This window comes from Patella vulgata, chromosome 2 (genome assembly GCF_932274485.2).
Source record: "Patella vulgata chromosome 2, xgPatVulg1.2, whole genome shotgun sequence".
Lineage (NCBI taxonomy): Eukaryota > Metazoa > Mollusca > Gastropoda > Patellidae > Patella > Patella vulgata.
Genome location: NC_065880.2, coordinates 65,855,324 through 65,873,833, shown reverse-complemented (window position 1 = coordinate 65,873,833; position 18,510 = coordinate 65,855,324). Strand labels below are relative to the sequence as shown.

The 18,510-nt window shown below is 38.2% G+C and overlaps 2 protein-coding genes across 3 annotated transcripts in view; one reads left to right on the top strand and one right to left on the bottom strand.

The window, feature by feature from the left end:
- LOC126811212 (quinone oxidoreductase PIG3) overlaps positions 1-18,510 on the top strand; it is a 166,439-nt gene that overhangs the window by 13,537 nt on the left and 134,392 nt on the right. Inside the window, exon 8 of one of the 2 annotated variants that reach the window (XM_050536785.2) lies at positions 881-2,868. The exons of the other annotated variant lie outside the window; for it this stretch is intronic. Coding sequence (XP_050392742.1) covers positions 881-1,072 — 192 coding nt within the window. The 3' untranslated portion in view covers positions 1,073-2,868. Of the gene's footprint in view, positions 1-880; positions 2,869-18,510 lie in introns of those variants that run through there. 2 annotated transcript variants of the gene reach the window in all.
- Positions 1,076-17,883, bottom strand: LOC126811148 (uncharacterized). Its single transcript, XM_050536639.2, has 5 exons — positions 17,669-17,883; positions 10,429-10,477; positions 6,750-7,130; positions 2,218-6,474; positions 1,076-2,087 (listed from the first exon to the last, which is right to left on the bottom strand). Exons 1-5 carry the CDS (start codon positions 17,675-17,677, stop codon positions 1,954-1,956), a joined length of 4,830 nt encoding a protein of 1,609 aa, XP_050392596.2. The 5' UTR covers positions 17,678-17,883; the 3' UTR covers positions 1,076-1,953.

Here is an 18,510-nt window from a genome sequence, read left to right as displayed (position 1 = left end):
CGTACCTACATGCGATTCACTACGATAAGTGGCAGAAAAAAATATTAGTGACAGGCTAACTAGACACAATTTTATGGAACATAGTTACTTTTCACTTCACACTTGTTTCCAGGATGATTCTCTGTGTGTTTTATTTTAGCAAAGTAAACCATATTGGGATATGTACAGGTTTTATACAGATATAGAATCTTAACTAATCCAAATAATTGTTGTAAATAAATAGGAGTTTGGGCCTACTATGTAAATTTTTTGGGGGTCCAAGTATATTCAGCCCCCCCCCCCCGAAAAACAATTGGGGGGTGGGGGTCGGATTGTGTGACGCCCATGCACCACTGTATACATCGGATGTCCAAAATAATTGCCGACTTTTAGCACTACATTGCTCAGTTACCATTCAATAGAATATTAAGATGTTTTAACTAAATGAACACTATACTCGTGGGTATGGATCAAACAAATGTCAGCTTCATAACTTAAAGGGCCAGTATACCAGAGCAAAAATAGTATCCAATGTCAAAAATAGCAATTCCCTAATAGAACAAGCCAATGGTTATACCTTCTCTAAAGACTAGAGAACTCTAGTCGAAAACAATCCTACAAATAAGAAGTGGTGTGCACACACCCCCCCCCCCCCCCCTGTGAAAAAATTGTCGACCATAGATATACATTGTCCGTCAATTTTACAGCACTTCCGAGAACACTCCCCGCTCCCCTCGTTGCTCTGAGCTAGTTACGGCCCTGGTGGTGTGAATTATCTGGGGGCTTATAATGGTTTATCGCTTGATATGGAAAATAAGAGCAAAAAAGATGTTTATGGTATGACTGAACCACCAATATATCATAGTTTCAAATATGTTGAATAATGTTCTTTTATTTACAGTATAAACGAGAGTTGATCAGTAATTTCACCCGAGTTGCCATGCCACACTTTGAATCAGGTTATCTTCAAGTTGTTATTGACACTATCTTTCCGTTAGATAAGTTATCGAAAGCTCACGCCATGATGGAATCTAACACAAACAACGGTAAAATCCTCATACAAATCAACAAGAATAACAAAGATGAACTGTAAGCCTTTGGTACAAAATTTTTGTATTCATCAATAAACATTTATATGATTTGTACAATGATGATCGAAGATAAAAATACAAAGAAAACTGTTATAAATTTCACAATTTTGAACGTTTCCTGAAAACAAATGTATAACAGTCGAACATTTAATAAATCAATGTGTTAGACTGTATGGTATCTAAATAGTTTTTAAAGCCAAATTATGAATAGAATGTAATTGTACACCTTTATAATATAAAAACACTTGAATATTCATTTTAGATTAGCTCTCAGTTGTAAAATATTTGATTTTGTTAAATGTGCCGAGCCCATCTAGTTAAAACTCAGATCCTATTTCGTTTCGTTCTTATAGTTCAAAATTTCGTTTTACTTGTCTTTACTACACTTGGATCTGGAATAGTTGTTATTTAACTCGTGTTCTGAATGGTGTCAGGGATAAGCCAATGAAACGGTCTGTTACGGCGAGCTTTAGGCGTGTTTTTCACGGAAATGTGGGTAATCCACTAGTAACATCAATGCTGATTGGTTAATCAAATGTCTGACGTCATAGGGTCATAAGTCGGTCTTTTGACCCCTGACGTGACCTATCGCTATATCTTGTCAGATCTTCATGTAGTCTAGGCCATCGAAAGTATAAAAAAAACGAAACGAAATATAGATCTGTATTTTAATCAGATTGGTGCCGAGCAAACAATGTGAACGTGTATGAGAGTAGTATGGACAAACAACTATTTCATACTAATATGATTGTCCAATTTAATGGAATTTGTCATGTTCAATAATTATATAATTATGTTTCATGTTTAACCGTCCCGGGAATTCGACAAACCACAAGAATGTCAGAAAACCAAACTTTGATAATTTCAACTGTACAGTTAAATGTTAGCAAACCTTTCTACTTCTGTTTGGTGGACATCTCCAAGCACCATTATCGTAACAGATACATGTATACTGTATACATTGTTCTGTATAACCAAATAGACGAGTGAAATATGTTTTATTACCAACCTCACATCCTGAAAAAAGTACAAACGTAAAAGTCGATTCGCAACAGCAATTTGCATGCTCACAACACAAAGTACAAGGTTACGATAAACCTACAGTAATTGGGCACTATATAAATTTATAGGTAACATGTGTACGTACCTCTAGGCGTCTGTTTGTCCGCTGTTTTGTCAGGACTATCTTTTATACCGCCAAGTTCACAAGTATTGATTGATCTATCCACAGGACAGGTCCAGTTCCCATTACATTCACAATCACATAAATACTCTGTACAGCCTTGGCGAAGATTGAATGTGCTCTTGGATTTAATGACCTTAGATTCAATAACACAAGGTCGACATCTTGATGACACGGATGCAACTTTTTCACATATATCAACACTTCTTCCTGGTGGACAACTCCATTTTCCATCGCAGCTACACATACAATTAAACCGCCAGCATCCTTCTCTGTAGTTAAAAGGACTCCCACCAGGATATGATTGATTATTTACCAGACACTCCCTGCAGCCATCTATTCTGTAGTCTGGAGATCGACACATGTTTTCAGTTTTATCAGGAGGACATTCCCAGCTACCGTTGCAGAAACACTTACAATTGTACTGTGAGCACCCCTCTCGAAATTCAAAATCCGAGTTACTCATGTAGGTTATTCCATTTACAGCACATTCTTTACAGCTAGACTTCTCATTTACAGTTCTTGTGCTGGACTCACATACGTTGATTGTGGAGTTATTGGGGCATCGCCATGTTCCATCACAATTACAAACACATGTATGTTGGTGACATCCTTCCCTCAGAACAAAAGTTGCATCGGCAGGATAGATCGTTCCACGAACATCACAAGATTGACAACTGATGGCTTGTCTCTGTATCGCACTGGCATCGCAAAGATGTTTTGGAGATTGTGTTGGGCAGTACCAAGTTCCATCACAATTGCATCTGCATGCATATTCCAAACATCCTTGTTTAAGTTTAAAATCCAAATTGGCTGAATGAGGTTGTTTATTTACCAGACATTCAGAACAGCTGCCTGTCGTATTGAACGTAGGATAGCCAACCGTAACACCACCGTTAGCAGATAAACAACCAGGTGCGTGCTCAGCGGAACATTTCCATATACCTAAACAATTACAATCACAGGAATACACCAGACATTTTTCATATATTTTAAATTGAGAATTCCCAGTGTAGAAATTACCTTCAATGGTACATGTGCCACAGTCACGTTGAGCATTATAGGGATCGGTTAAAGCAGGATCATTTGATGGACATAGGTTAACCTTCTTCTCATCGGGGCATTCATAGGTTCCATCACATTTACACTGACAAGTATACTCATAACATCCCCTTTTCTGTTGAAATCCCATATTACCCGGGTAAATAAGTCCATGGATGTGACAATTTCCACACTGTGTCTCAACTGAACGCTCATTACAAGTTGGGTTAGGTGTTATAGCACATCTGTAATTCCCATTACACAAACATCTACATTTATAAATAACACAATCACGGTTCATATCGAACAAGTCGTTAACATTGTAATTTTTGTCGTCTGCTAGGCACACCTGACACGAATCTGCATTTACTGAACCGACTGGGGCTGTAGGGTACACGGATCCCCCAACTGGTAACGGATGTGTTTGTCGAATAGGAAAGTTGGAGGAAGTACTGGCAGAATGTGTTCCAACCCTGTGTGCAGCAGGAAAGATATACCTGGTTGATGTTTGTACAGTATATCCTACTCCTTGAGGGGAAGGGTAGTTATTACCTGAAGGCAGTGGTACTGTATGATAATTAGTTCGAGGAGATTGATGGCTATTAACCCTGGGTGATAAGAAGGGATTTTTGTAAAAACCCGAACTATGAACTTGCTGATATCCTGTTTGAGATGATGGGTAGATAACTCGTCTTGTTGATTGTACATTATGTGATGTTTCCCGAGGAAAGAAAGGATAATTTGTATTTGTTGCGGATTGATATCGATCTCCTGATTCTTGGGAAACCTGATATTTGGTATTTGTCGTTTCCATACCTTGAGATCCAGTTTCACGGGAAACTGACGGTTTATTTTCTCTGGTATGAGTCTCAATTTTGTGCCTGGATACTTCAGGCGTCTGATATTGTCTTCTTTGTGGTGGAGAATATTTTCGAGTAGGGGTGTTAATTGAACTCTGGGAAGAAAACGATGCTGATGCTGAAGATGTTGACGAATACGCCGAGCCAGCTTCTCGAGATCTCTGTACATTTCTGTGTACTGTCTGGGGTTTTCTTTCTGTTTTAACAACATACGTTGGCGATGAATGTTGATTAGCTATTGTTCTACTATTGGTTGTTCTTCTCACGTTATCTTCAGTACGAGATTTATCACATGTATAGATAACATTATTTCTGTCACATTTCCATCTTCCATTACAATCGCATGTACATTGATAAGTGTAACACCCACGTTTATATTCGAATTCTGTGTTCCCTGGGTGCGTTTCACCAGCGAAGCTACATTTTAAACAGGGTTGCGAATTATATGGATTTACGTTTGGTATCATTTCCATGCCTGCATGATCAGTTCTGTCGTGTTTATTGCTGACACGTGTCTCTCTCCGTGTTTCGTCACGAGTTTTATCAGTCGTTCTAGTCCTTTCACGCTGAACCCTGTCTCGTTCTTGTCGTTCTCGCTGAAGCTTTGCTTGTAGGATTTTCTCTTGCTGGAGCCTCATTTGTCGTTCTCTTTCCATTTCGTACCGGAGCTTTTCTTTTTTGGCTTCTTCATTTCTTTCTTGCTTTTCCCTTTCTCGCCCCCGCCTTTCTTGTTCATCTCTTTCCAGGCTATCTTCTTCAGACCGGGAGCTAACACGCTGGGTACTGGTCACTTCCTTTCGTGTCTGTTCAATTCTGTATCTTTGGCGCGCTTCGCGTATCTCCTGTTCACGCCGTCTCTGGCGCTCAAAAGCTTCTTTTCGCTGTTGTTCTCTCATCAATTCCTGTTCTCGCAATCTTTGTCGTTGAAACTCCTTTTCTTGTCGGGCACGGAATTCCTCTTTATCCTCAGGAGACACATCACATATGTTGGTAGCTGATTTATCAGGACAATCATATAAACCATCACAGTTACAATTACATTCATATTGATAACAGCCACGTTCTAGTAGAAACTTGGTATTGGGTTCATATCTCTCACCATTCGAAAGTTTACATGCTTTACATGTCTCAAGTCTTCTATCATTTTCTGCTTCCGGATTTTGACATATATCCTTCGCCTTGTATCCTGGACAATTCCATCCACCGTCACAGTTGCATCTACACTGATAGAGAATACATCCTTGTTTCATCTCAAAGTCTGTGTCACCGGGATAGTATTCCCGATCAGATAATATACAACTTTTGCAGCCACCAATTGTTTCGCCTTTACATGTATCTCTAGCATCTTCACCGGGACAGTTCCAACTACCATCACAATTGCATACACAGTTATATCCAATACACCCTTTTTGTAAAGTAAAGTTTGTATTACCGTTATAAAATTCCTTATCGGATATTTCACAGTTTCTACAACCTCCCGGTCTTTCGCCTTTACACAGATTCCTGGCGTCTTTTCCTGGACACGACCATGAACCATCACAGTTACATGTACAATCATAATGTATACACTCTTTACTTAATGTAAACTTGGAATCACCAGGATATGATTCGGTTTCACTGACTTCACATCTTGAACATTTCCTTGTTTCGTTTTTATTACAGATATTTTTCATCATATGTGCCGGACAATCATAGGTACCATCACAATGACAGTCACAAGTTTTTTCAGTACATCCCGTTGTTTGCTTGAATTTCGAGTTTCCTTCAAAGAATTCTCCATTTACCTCACACTCACTGCAACCCGGTGGACTTTCGTCCTCGTAGTCACATATATTTTGCGCTCTCCCCGAAGGACATTCCCATTGCCCATCACAAAAACAGTCACAATCATACTCAAAACAATCATCAGTGTGTGAAAATCTACTGTTTCCTCTGCGATATAACCCATGCGCAAAACATTTTTGACAATCAGTGACTGTGGGCGTTTTTGTGGTTTCCACGGCTGCACAAATATTTTCAGATCTGTCATCAGAACATTCCCAAGAGCCATTGCAACGACAAATACAATTACTGTACATAATACAACCTTCAGTCATATCAAAGTAAGAATTGCCTGTAATTTGCTGGTCTTGAACATCGCAGGTTCGGCATTTGGGGTTATTCATGCTTTCACGTTCACACATATCTATAACACTACCAGCAGGACAATCCCACGAACCATCACAATGACAAATGCATCTATGGTGTAAACAGTCCTCTTGATATTCAAATCTTGAATGACCTTTATATGTTACACCATTCAGCACACAATCCGTACATTCTGCAAATATATATGTACAAATAAATCAATGTTTGATGTAATGTAAAACACTTTCTAATCTATGACTGATTATTTTAAAATGCTATTCAGAAGAAAATCGACTATATTTCATATTGGTTATTCGCCAAGACCACAAATACTAAGAATGGAGTTAGTCCAGTACCCGTGTAAGACTTGCTTCTACCCAACATCCCATGCTCCATGTTATTGATATTTTAACGGTTCTATGTGAATAATATCGGTAGGATATTTAAGTGAACGTTTATTTAACTCACCCCGTCTGTCCGGAGGTCTTGTGACTCTGTTTTTGAATGGAAATGGGGTTGTGGTTTGTTTGGATGAAGCTTGTTGGGCTTGTCTTTTGCTATTTTCTGTTTGTAATGAAAGGCGTTGTGACTGATCAAGTAGTGTCTGAGAGTAGAATTCTTGATCAGCTATTCCTTTTGATACACCATTGTAATATGCTTTTCCTGTTAATTTATCTTCATTAACGGATTCTTTGGAGGTTGGTGAATCCGAGTACGGCGATGCTTGATGGTTAAAGTTATTTGAACTGGATTTATCAACAACTTTAACATATGCTGCATGTGCAGGAGATCCATTGCTCTGTATAGTTTTATAATCAGACATTCTAGAATGGGACGACCTCTCCCCCACTGTAAAAAAAGAAAAAAACGACGTAAAGTATTACCGTGACATATCATATATTCAAAGTAACCGTGCACTCAAAACATATAATGAAACAAATCCAAACCACGTTCTGTTTGGGCCAATCTATACCTATTGCATATATGTGCATAAAGCACACACAAAATATACACAAAAACACAACAATAACTTTTAAAATATACGAGAAGTGTTAAAGTAGCTAAGTCTCTAACTCAATATCATCCAAAATCTTCAACATTGAAAACACGAATTATTTGTCAAATTAAATCAACATTCATGTTGTGATCTTACCGCAAAAAGATGGGCTTTTGATATCCACTATTTAAGACAAAATAAACATTTTACCATTGGTACACGAATCGTGTACCATAATGCGCTTCAGCCCCAGTTGTATCAAGAGACTCGAGGGGCGAGGCTAGACACATTGAGCCAAATCAAACGGCGGATGTAGACTGGAATAACCAGACGCTAGAAATTTGCACTGGCTTGAGACTGCTGGATTATTTCGCCGAACATAACTGATTTGAAATTGGAGTAAAAACGGAAACCATTGAATGTAAATCAGTTTATATACATTCATATTACAGAATTATATGCGTTGCGACCCACTTTTGTCAATTTCTAGGCCCCAAATGTTAGCGATTTAGCTCCTTTAACATTTGTTCTAGAAAGATTATGCATACCCCGTCTCGGCACCGATCCCTGTGTAGGAAGTTATGCACACGTAAGGAAATGAAATAGGGTTTAAGGTCTCGGGCCCAGCGAAGTGAGGCGGGGGTATAATTTGGCATTAAGTACTCCTTTCTCCAGGAAGAGGCCTGACTTTAACAAAGAAGTGAGACTTCTAGAACGCAGACTTCCAGAAGAAAAAAAAAACGTGCTGCGCTCTATACTGATTGCAAAATTTAGAAACAAGCCTTTTTGCTAACATTTACCAACACTTGACAACGGCAGCCATGATAGCTTAGATTTTGACAGTTCTGTTGTCATAGATTTACAGAACGGTCCATGAATAATTTTGATATTAAAAGATGTGACAGTTCTTGCAAATGAAGCACAATAGTCTATAATATTACGATTTACCACCTGATGTAAGGATAATTGTGATAGTATTAGCCAAAAAGTATTTACTGCATTTTTATTTACCTTTCTGTGTCGAATTACCGCTCAATTATCAAATATTATCAAATCCTGTAAATGACAACTCATTTGTATTTTGATATGAATTAATCATATTCCGCAGTTGTTTAAATTAAAAAATTAAAAATTTGTTTTTAAAATTAACACTTTGCTCATTGATATTAGCATAAGGTCAAGGACATACCAGATATTCGGACACGAAGGCTACCTACGAAACATTGTTTACATTTATACAACGGCGAAATGTGTTATTACTAAAGGGAATACGACATAATTGTATGTATGGTGATGTAAATGAAACCTTTGCATATCTATACAATGTTCCGCTAAGCGTTGTCAGTTTAACGATTACCTGAGTAATACGGCTCCTTCCCAAACACAGAATTTAACCCAGGAAATGTTCTCAAAAACGCAACCTGACTTCTGAGATGGTAATGTGTTCTCAATGATTTTCATGTAACTCATGTTGCACGTGATTTTCACCGAGACCAGCCCTATAAAATGCACCCCCATACCTGGTTGAATCATTCACACTACAACGTCAGCAGCATGCCACGACTCACAACAGCTCAGAGGAACCAGGCGCTTGGAAGACTCGACTTTGGCCACACTGCCCAAGCCGTTGCCATTGTTAGACCATCTACCGGCTTCAGCAACGCTTTCGGGCCACCAAAACCACGGATGATCGCCCCCGAACTGGTAGACCAAGGGTTATCACAAGGCGACAAGATCGCCATGTTGTACGATAGCACGTGCAGTATCCCTTCACACGGGCGTCTGAGACAGCACGTCTGACACAGGGAACACACGGAAGACCCATCAGTACCGATACAGTGCGCCGACGTCTCAATAGGGAGAACATCCATTGCCGTAGACCTTACTGTGGACCGATCCGCACCCCTCGCCAACGACTTGAACATCTACAGTTTGCCCAACAACACCAGAACTGGCGACACGGGTAATGGAGAACTGTTCTGTTCACAGATGAGTGTCGGTATTGCGTATCAACTGCAGATGGCAGGACTAGAATATGGCGTCGACGTGGCCAGCGTTATTCTGACCAATGTGTCATGGAACGAGACTCATGGGGAGGTCCAAGCATAATGGTTTGGGGTGGAATCGGCCTGAACCAGAGAGTGGGTCCCGTGGTGTTCCAAAATCTTGGTCCAGGGAGAGGAGGCGCCATTACAGCAATGCGCTACATCGATCAAGCTCTCAGACCCCACGTCATACCACATTTCGCACGTTATCGAAACAACGTTTTCCAGTATGACAACGCCCGTGCCCACACCGCCCGAGTTAATCGGAACTTTCTACAGCATAACGGTGTCAACGTTATGCACTGGCCAGCCCTTAGTCCGGACTTAAACCCGATTGAACATCTTTGGGATGGAATTCAGATTTAATAACGTCGTACCGACACCAAACACAGCCGATGGATTGCGCCAGGCTTTTCTGAGAGTGTGGTCACAGGTGCCAATGGCGTTCATCAATCGTCTGGTCCACTCCATGTATAGACGCTGCTCTGCTGTTATTGATGTATAGACTGTGTACAGACTCTAAACCTTCTCGTAATGTCTTGGAATTGTGATGAATTAATCACTAATGTTTCAACATACTGTTCACAAAAAATTGCTTTTATCCATTTAGTAAGTCGTTTTCTAGAATGATTTGATTAAAGTGCCTCTCTGATTTTAAGTCGTACTGACGTTTATTTATGTTTAGTATATAATGACTATTAGCACAATATTGAATATTGAAATAGACTATAGTTCTGCCTTAAAAAGTATTGCACGTGCTTCTTGTATAAAACTGAGAGCATGCATGTTAGACCAAGTTGGGTCGTAAGATTGTTTTATTTAATAAATATATTATAATAAGCCTACGTCGATGAGTCTGTGTAATATATCCACAGCATATTAATAGACACATGGGTCCTACTTTCTGAACCAATGGGGCTAATGAAGAAGGGGCACATGTAAGGACAAAGGTGTAGGCTGTCTACATCTAATGAAAATTGATAGAAATTTGATTTGAATTTCTAGACAAATTTGAACATTTTGGAGCAGAATTTATGTTTTAAAATGAAGTAAAATTATATATGGTCAATGTGGGGCAAATGTGCCTGTTAAGTAGTTAACTTACCCACTATATGGCTGCAGCAGAAGACAGAGAACAGGAGACAGAAGATGACCTGAAGATAGACGTGAACAACTCATAAATTCATTCCTATGTAATTACTCATATAATGAATTACTATAAGATTACAGTAGCAATATTATAACTTTTTTTTAGTGTGTGTGTGGTGACCTGGGCCCTGTTTCACAAAAACTTAAATCTTCTTAAAACCGTCTTAAACTAAAATTCCCTCCTAACGTAAGATAGATGCGTTTCACAAAACGATTTTAAGCATATATATATTAGGTAAAATCCACTAAAATAATATTGTAAGTTAAAATTGTATCTTAACTTACAATAGTGGCGTTTCACAAAACTATTTTAGGGACAATTTTAACTAAAATCTATTGTAACTTAGGACAGCGGTCACTCTCTCGTAACTTAAAATCACGCCATTAACAAACATTAATTAGAGCTACGTTGTGAGATCCATTGCGACATATAGATATATTTGGAATAATGATAATATTGCCAATGGCCCGGGTTATATAATTTAAACATACTATCATTCACAAAAATAATTTTCATTCGATTTCTTTTCAGTGCATGGGAAATATAGCTGCGGCCCACCCGTTTATTTTATTGTAAGGCAATATAAGCAATTAGATGACGCCCCAAATTAAAACCCCAAGAACAAAAAAAAACCCTCAAAACCCCAGTAAACAAAACTCTTTGTTACTATTTTATATATTACCATATGATTCAAGTATAAATTATACTATTTTCAAATAATTAATAGACAAAAAAAAAAAACCCACCTAAAAAAAATCTAAACTCACTTCATATCTTATAATGTCTATAAAAAATATCTTTGTAAGCCTACAATTGTTTAAAATGAGAGAGAGAGAGAGAGAGAGAGAGAGGAGGGGTTTAACGTCCACTAGACACAAACTATGTACTTTCGGGACTAACAGATGGTTTAATTTTATTTGAATAATTCGCTTGCGCATAGGCGTCTTTAGTAGTGGGAGGAAACCGGTGGACCCGGAGAAAACCCACGAGGCTGGACGGGCGACACTACTCCCTGTCACGTACAACCGGGGAATCGAAACCCCGTCAGTCCTATAATACTAGATACGCCATATGCAAAGTATTAATTATGGTTTTGGGGTTATGATGATTTATATAGTAGCCAAGGATATTTTATATTGTGATAAAATCATTATAATTTAATAAGATAGATAGGCATTATCCAATAAGGAGTGTGGCACTTTGGCATTTTCAAATTATTATTGAAAGGGTCCATGGGACTAACATTTCAAACCTAGGCATCGGAACATTGGTTATTTTGTGTATTAGTTTAAAAGTTATTAAATACATGTTTGTGACAATTTCTCAATAATTTCCGTTATCCAAAATACCACAAAACTACGAAATTCAAGTGATTTAGTTTATCGATACGCATTATTTCCGTTGAAGCCTGCGAGTAAATCCAATGTCAAGGTCACGAAAGCGACATGCAAGTTCAAAGCCAACCAACTGATACATTTCAAAACAAATAACACGCAATAAACTTATTTATTTCATCTCTCTACGACTGTCTGACCATGCGCAGGCATTGTTACAACGTATGAAACTCTCCTCATTGGCATTGTAACGGTTAGTTCAACCTGGCAACAGTTTTCAGTTCCGAGGCGTGTATGCGTACACCCCAAGTGCCCTCGCCGGAATTGTGCACTACGCCAGCACAAGCAATTTTAACTAAAATCTATTAAAATTGCATTTTAAGTTACAATCGATCTTCGTGAAACGGATAAAATTTAAAATTTCAGTTTGATTTTAGTTAAAATCTATTTTAGTGATTTTAGTTTAAGTTTTTGTGAAACAGGGCCCTGGGCCCGGTTCCTAGAAAATTCTTAAAGTAAGCACAAAGTCATGCTTCACTTTTTCTTACGTAAGAAACTTATAAAAATACCGTCCCTAGAAAATTCTCAAGACCATTCTTACGTAAGCACAAGTCAAGTATAAGTCTAAGCACATTGTGACTGGTAAAGTTTACCATAAACTGAGACTACGATGCTCTTTAACGTCACAAAAACCACTTTGGTATGCGAATTACGTCATAAATTTGTCGTCTGCTTCATTGACGTCATATATATGGTTGATTTAGATGCATTTGACGTGTCCCTATACACAATATAAAATGTGCCACAAGATAAAAAAACGCAGGCACATACAAACTAACTGAATAATTGTGAGAGCGCCTGATCTTAAGTAGCCCGTGTGTTTGTAGCCTATTGTTTACTAATTGACAAATAAATAAAATGGTTTCAGGGTAGAAGCGAAATTTTCTATAGTAGGCCTAGGCCTATTCTTAATTTCTTCTGGAGAAGGATTTTCTCTGTCTTGTAGGCCTGTCTCTTTGGTATCAAAAGGTGTCGGAAATGCCGTCGAATAACTAACTGTACGGTCAGCCATCTTTTTGAAGTGGAAACAGGCTTAAGGTTGGTAAGCAAGCCGTAGGCCTATACCTTGCTTGGGACTTGTGCATAGATTGACTATGTTTAAGAACGAAGTTGTGCTTAAGTTTTTTCTTGGAACGCATAATAACGTTCTTGTGCTTACAATGAAGTCTACTTAAAATCTAAGCACAAGAACGTTCTTAAGAATTTTCTGGGAACACAAAATAAGGTGAGTTTACTTAAATGCGAAGTCTATTTAAATCTAAGCACAAGAACGTGCTTAAGAATTTTCTAGGAATCGGGCCCTGAACTTTTGACTGACCCTAAGGCACGTGCTTTATTTGCCTAATGATTAATCCGGCACTGGTAGTAATGTTTAAGATATTGTGTGTCAGAACAATAAGTTTAAGTTAAACTGTTCCGGATATAAATTTGAGAGGCATTTCCCCTACTTGGCCGCATTTGGGCTAGAATTAGGTTTCTTATAATTATTATAAGCACTTTAATAACATTTCAAGTTTAGCTTACTTGAATAATATTAATGCTATTTCACAATATCAACTAAAATATATATATATAGAAATTGATTTATTCACCAAAACTACATTCCATATTCAAAAACAAAATTCGGATTTCCACGTCGTTCCAAGAAACCAAGACGTAAATGAAGTCAAGCTATTTAACAAGAATTTGAATGAATGAATCATTAAAGATACATCATGTGAGATTCGATAAAGAGCTGGCAGTTCTCGCTATATTAGTTAAAAACTAGATAATGTAAAGGGACTTTGCTGAAAATTTCAGTCAAATTGATCCACTCTGAACCGAGAATTTAGGATTGAATTTTCGGCAGAGCCCCGATCATCATTACTAAAGTCGATATGATAAAAAAACAGAGTCTCGATTGTTCATTTCATGATTAAATCATGAATGAAAGTAGAGCAGCAAATCGGATCCTGATCCAGTAAATATCGCAGGCTAGCGATGCCATCGAGAGTTGATTATAGTCTGGATAAGTTAATTATTGACGACAGGCAGCCACGGTGGCACAGTGAGTAAGACGTTGGCTCCCTAACCGGGAGGTCCCAGGTACGATCCTTGCGTTGGCCGATAAAGTTCATCGGGATTTTCCGGCGGGGTTCCCCTTTTTTTAGTAGTTCAAGACAGAGGGCATGGCAAGAGATAGCGTATGGTCAAAAAACCGAGCTTCCGTGTACACACTGGCGTGCATGTAAAAAAAATCGATATAAGAGTAGGCCGTACTGCCGCTGTCTGGGCACAATTTCCCTTAGAGCACAATAAATAACGTGTTCCCCTCTTCATTAGCCCAGTCGGAGAAAAACATTAGGACTTAAACCCCATTTCATTTCATTTCATTGACCGTATTATGTCGCCTTGTCAAAATTTCAATTGTATCTATAACAAATCTGTCCTTGTTGGTCATTTTTTGTAAAGATCAAGGAAATATCAAGGAAATACCTTAAATTTAAGGTGAAACTATATGGTGGTTATAGTTGAATTCGGACACTAGTAACTGGAATACACACACGCTAGTAAATTGTATATTACACTTGCTATACACATGCAAGTTATTAAGGGCTGCGTAAACCGTTCCTATAGATAAATTGCTGTATTTAACATTTGTATCAATCCAACCAATACCGGTGTTGTAATACACACAAATCTAAGTTAGTGCAATAAAATTGATTTAACCATATATTATTAATCCTTGTCAGAAATTAGTAGGCTCCAAAATTACAGATGTTTCTTTGTGGGTTTGACATTCGATAACGATGATGAAATACAGTAGAAAAAAGTCGCGATGTAACTAGAATATTGTGTTTATATTTGGAGACTAATAATATATTGTATAAGTACTATAAATTTTTTTTCTGTGATATTTGTTTGCAGTGGAAGGGGGAAAACAATCTCCACGGAGCCTGATATTTTATATCATCAGAATATTTCTGTAAATACGTAAGCTGTCAATGTAAATAAAAACCAGTATTATTATTCTCATATTCTTCCTACATGAACAATGGCGTAATTTTAGTAGCACTATGACCTATTATATAGTATGTTAGTATGTAAGTCATGTATTACATTATCAGACGTATAAAACATTTGGCCATCTAATCCAACCTTGTGTCTATAAGAAACAGTATATAGATAAGCTATATCATCTAATGTAGCTGAAGCTTAAACTATGTTAAGGATCAGTAAGGATCAATGATATTTCGTTGCCCAAAAATCTAGCATCCTGAAAAGCTTAAACTGTTAAGGATCAGTAAGGATCAATGATATTTCGTTGCACGAAAGTCTAGCATCTTGAAAATGGCCACCACCTTGTATTTTCGAATTGCTAATGGGCTTCTTCAAAAGAATAGTCCCTACATTTGAATGATTCCCCTGATATAATATGCAGTTATCTGCCGCACTAGACGAGAGAGTTGGCGCTCTTGACAACGGTGCGAGCTGATGACCATGTGTTGCGTCTTCTTGGATTTGCCTTCGCAATTAGCTTAATAGCTTTTAGTCCCATTGATATTTAAAGGACATTATTGGTGTCAGTCATTATCACATATGTGATAGAACTAATTAAACACGTTCCAAATATAATTTTAACACAGAGATCATTGCTACGATAGCTGAGTAATACAGGTTTCCTGAATCGGAAGTGACGAACACCAAAGGAAAACACGAGTCATACCTCTATAACTGACTGATGTGACGAGTGATAACAGATACACGGACGAATTTCTGCTCACTAATAATTCCTTCCGCGACTAAAAGTTGTTGTGTGAGACTGTGAGAGGATATCTGACAATTCATAAAAAGAATTGACTGCCACTATATAAAGAGAACACGAAAGAAAAACAGAAAAAGTCCGTGCATTACCATGTTTTTATAAGGTATAGAATGAATATAAACAAGGGAATGTATGGACTATTTCTATTTTCCTCGTGTTCTCTTATCTAATGACATTCAATTAGCTGACGCGTTTCGGCATGTATCGATTCCCACAGCTTATAACTGTTACTGCTTATCAATGAGCAGATTTGATAAGTAGGCATTTAGTAACTGAACGGGAATATACAGGTCACAATTCAATGGAAAACAATTGCTACTTATTACTAAGCAGATTTGATAAGTAGGCCCGTGTGCTGGTCACAAATCCCTCCTATCATAACGCCACCACCACCACCACCACCATAAGGATGAACATCTTGGGTGCAGCGAGGTGCCAGTCTCTCCCTCTACGGCGACAAACACGAACCCGGTCATCATTTCTAAACAGGTTGAAGCTACTTTCATCTGTGAAGAGCTCACGGAGCCAATAACGTCGCTGCCATCGACGTACAGTTCTTTTGTCGATTGTGACCTACGCTGACGGTGTTGACGGCTTAAGATCATTCCTCGAAATAGTCGCTATGCTTTTATACCAATAATGTGGAGCCATCGGGAGACAATGTGTCTGCTGAGGGGGTGTCCGTCCCAATACTGTGGCTGCCGCAGTCACGAACCTGTTCCGGAGTTGAATTGTCCGGATATAGCGATCTTTAGCTGGAGTTGTGACCCTTGAACTTCCGGATATTGGTTGGTCTTGAGCTTGGCCTGTTTGCTGAAACCAACGGAAAAGATTGCTGATGGTGGTTGGAATGAACTGGAACGTTCTTGCAATTTGCCGTTGAGAATTCCCATCTGTGCCATACCAATAGCCCTCTCTCATTCCCCCAGTGTTAATCTTGGCATCTCAGTAGATTTCATACTGAATCATCGCTCTGTCCCCCCATGTATTTATGAAACAATCATGTACGTGCATCTCACGAAATTACCCACAATCCTGGTTTTACGATTTTTCGTGACTGCACGAAATTCAGCATATCCTGCGTTCAGTGACTGCGATGTGTACACAGGGTATATTTTGTCAAATGTTTTCTGATTAAATGTCTAAACTTATTGCAACATTATTGTATGGATAAAACCGAATTTACCTGTATCAACTTTCTTTTGCCCGGTAGTTTTTATAAGGAGGGGGGTTTGGGGGTCTAGTAGGTTAATCACCAGGTCTGTCATTGGGTCAAGTAGTGTGGTTTCGATTCCGCGCTTGAGAGTGACAAGGAGTAGCGTCGCCTGTCCAACCTCGTGGGTTTTCTCCGTGTCGTCCGGTTTCTTCCCACTGCTAAAGACCACTATGCGCAAGCGAACTATTGAAACAAAACTGAACCATGTTAGTCCCGGGATGACCTAGTTTGTGTCGAGTGAACGTTACCTCCCTCTCCCTCTACATAAATAAATAATAAAATAAAATACGTCCAGGTAAAAATTCTCCACTTTACTTCATTCTATTCTGACATACGTGTACATTAAATCATTTAAGCTAGCTGTCTGCCCTGAAACTACATAATATATACATATATAATATGGATAACTCGCGTTTTCCTCTTTTTTTTGCGTCACTTTCCGTCTATTCAAATCTTCGTTATGCATCTACAGTAGCAATGATCTCTGCGTTAAAATTACGACAGCATATTTATTACATAATATTGGTGGACTTCACCCAAGACACAGTACGTGCTTAACGACCAAATAAGCTTTATATTCAGCTTGTATTTTTTTTATCCTCATAGAAATTATGGTGTATTGTTTCTGTTCTGTTTATTTCCAAGACAGTTTAACTCGAATGATAACCGTTCGTAAAACAGACTTAACAAATCCAATACAGCATTTCAACAGGTCTGTATCTTGCACAATGTCATCCAACCAACAACTCCTATTTTATATAATGTATAACATGAACTTACCTTCCACATTTTTAATATTGTAGGAATATGTAATGATGGGAACAGACAACGTCTGGACCGACCACGAACTCTGATCTTCAAGTCAAGACTGTCGAACTTACGTCTTGACCAATTATCTATGGGTACATAACAAAGCAAAGTTTCCGTTTCACCTAATCGCCAATTGGCTTTATTTCCTCCATTGTAAAGTACTGTTAATAGCAGACGTCAAATGTATTTCCGCACAAACTGTTGTTACGTTATAATAGTATAAGTTGTGGCGTAACTAGTAAACGTTTGTACACACATATTAGAGTAATCCCTGTGAAATGTAATTTGAGAGTGATTGAGGATTCCAACAACGATAGCTTGTTGTTATATTTCATTATAAGATCTAAGAACTTGGCAACAGTTGCAATACAAACACTGATGGGAAACATGGGTTGTTTTTTTTTATTGAAAGTTTGCCATCTCCGTCTCGTGCTATCTGATTGAAATAAGCAGATATTACTATACGATTACTAGTGAAACAAAGCTGTTATCCAGGCCTCATTCTGTTATATACATTATGTCAGTCAAATAAGGTTCAAACTCAGCCCACATCACGGTGTTGCGGTGATATATTCGAACGTTTTTTTTAAATCAGATAATTATGACCATTTGAGGGACCTCTTAAGCTAAAAACACGATTTTTCGTACAATTAGGGGCCCTAATTCAGGAAGTTACGATCCGATATGTGACTAGAATATCGACAGGAACCAAGATCTCTGCGTTATAAACTTACATTTCAAGTTTCATCGAAATCAAAAGAAAATTAATTGTGACCTCTAGAGGGTCCACAACCTTGGTATACCATATTTTT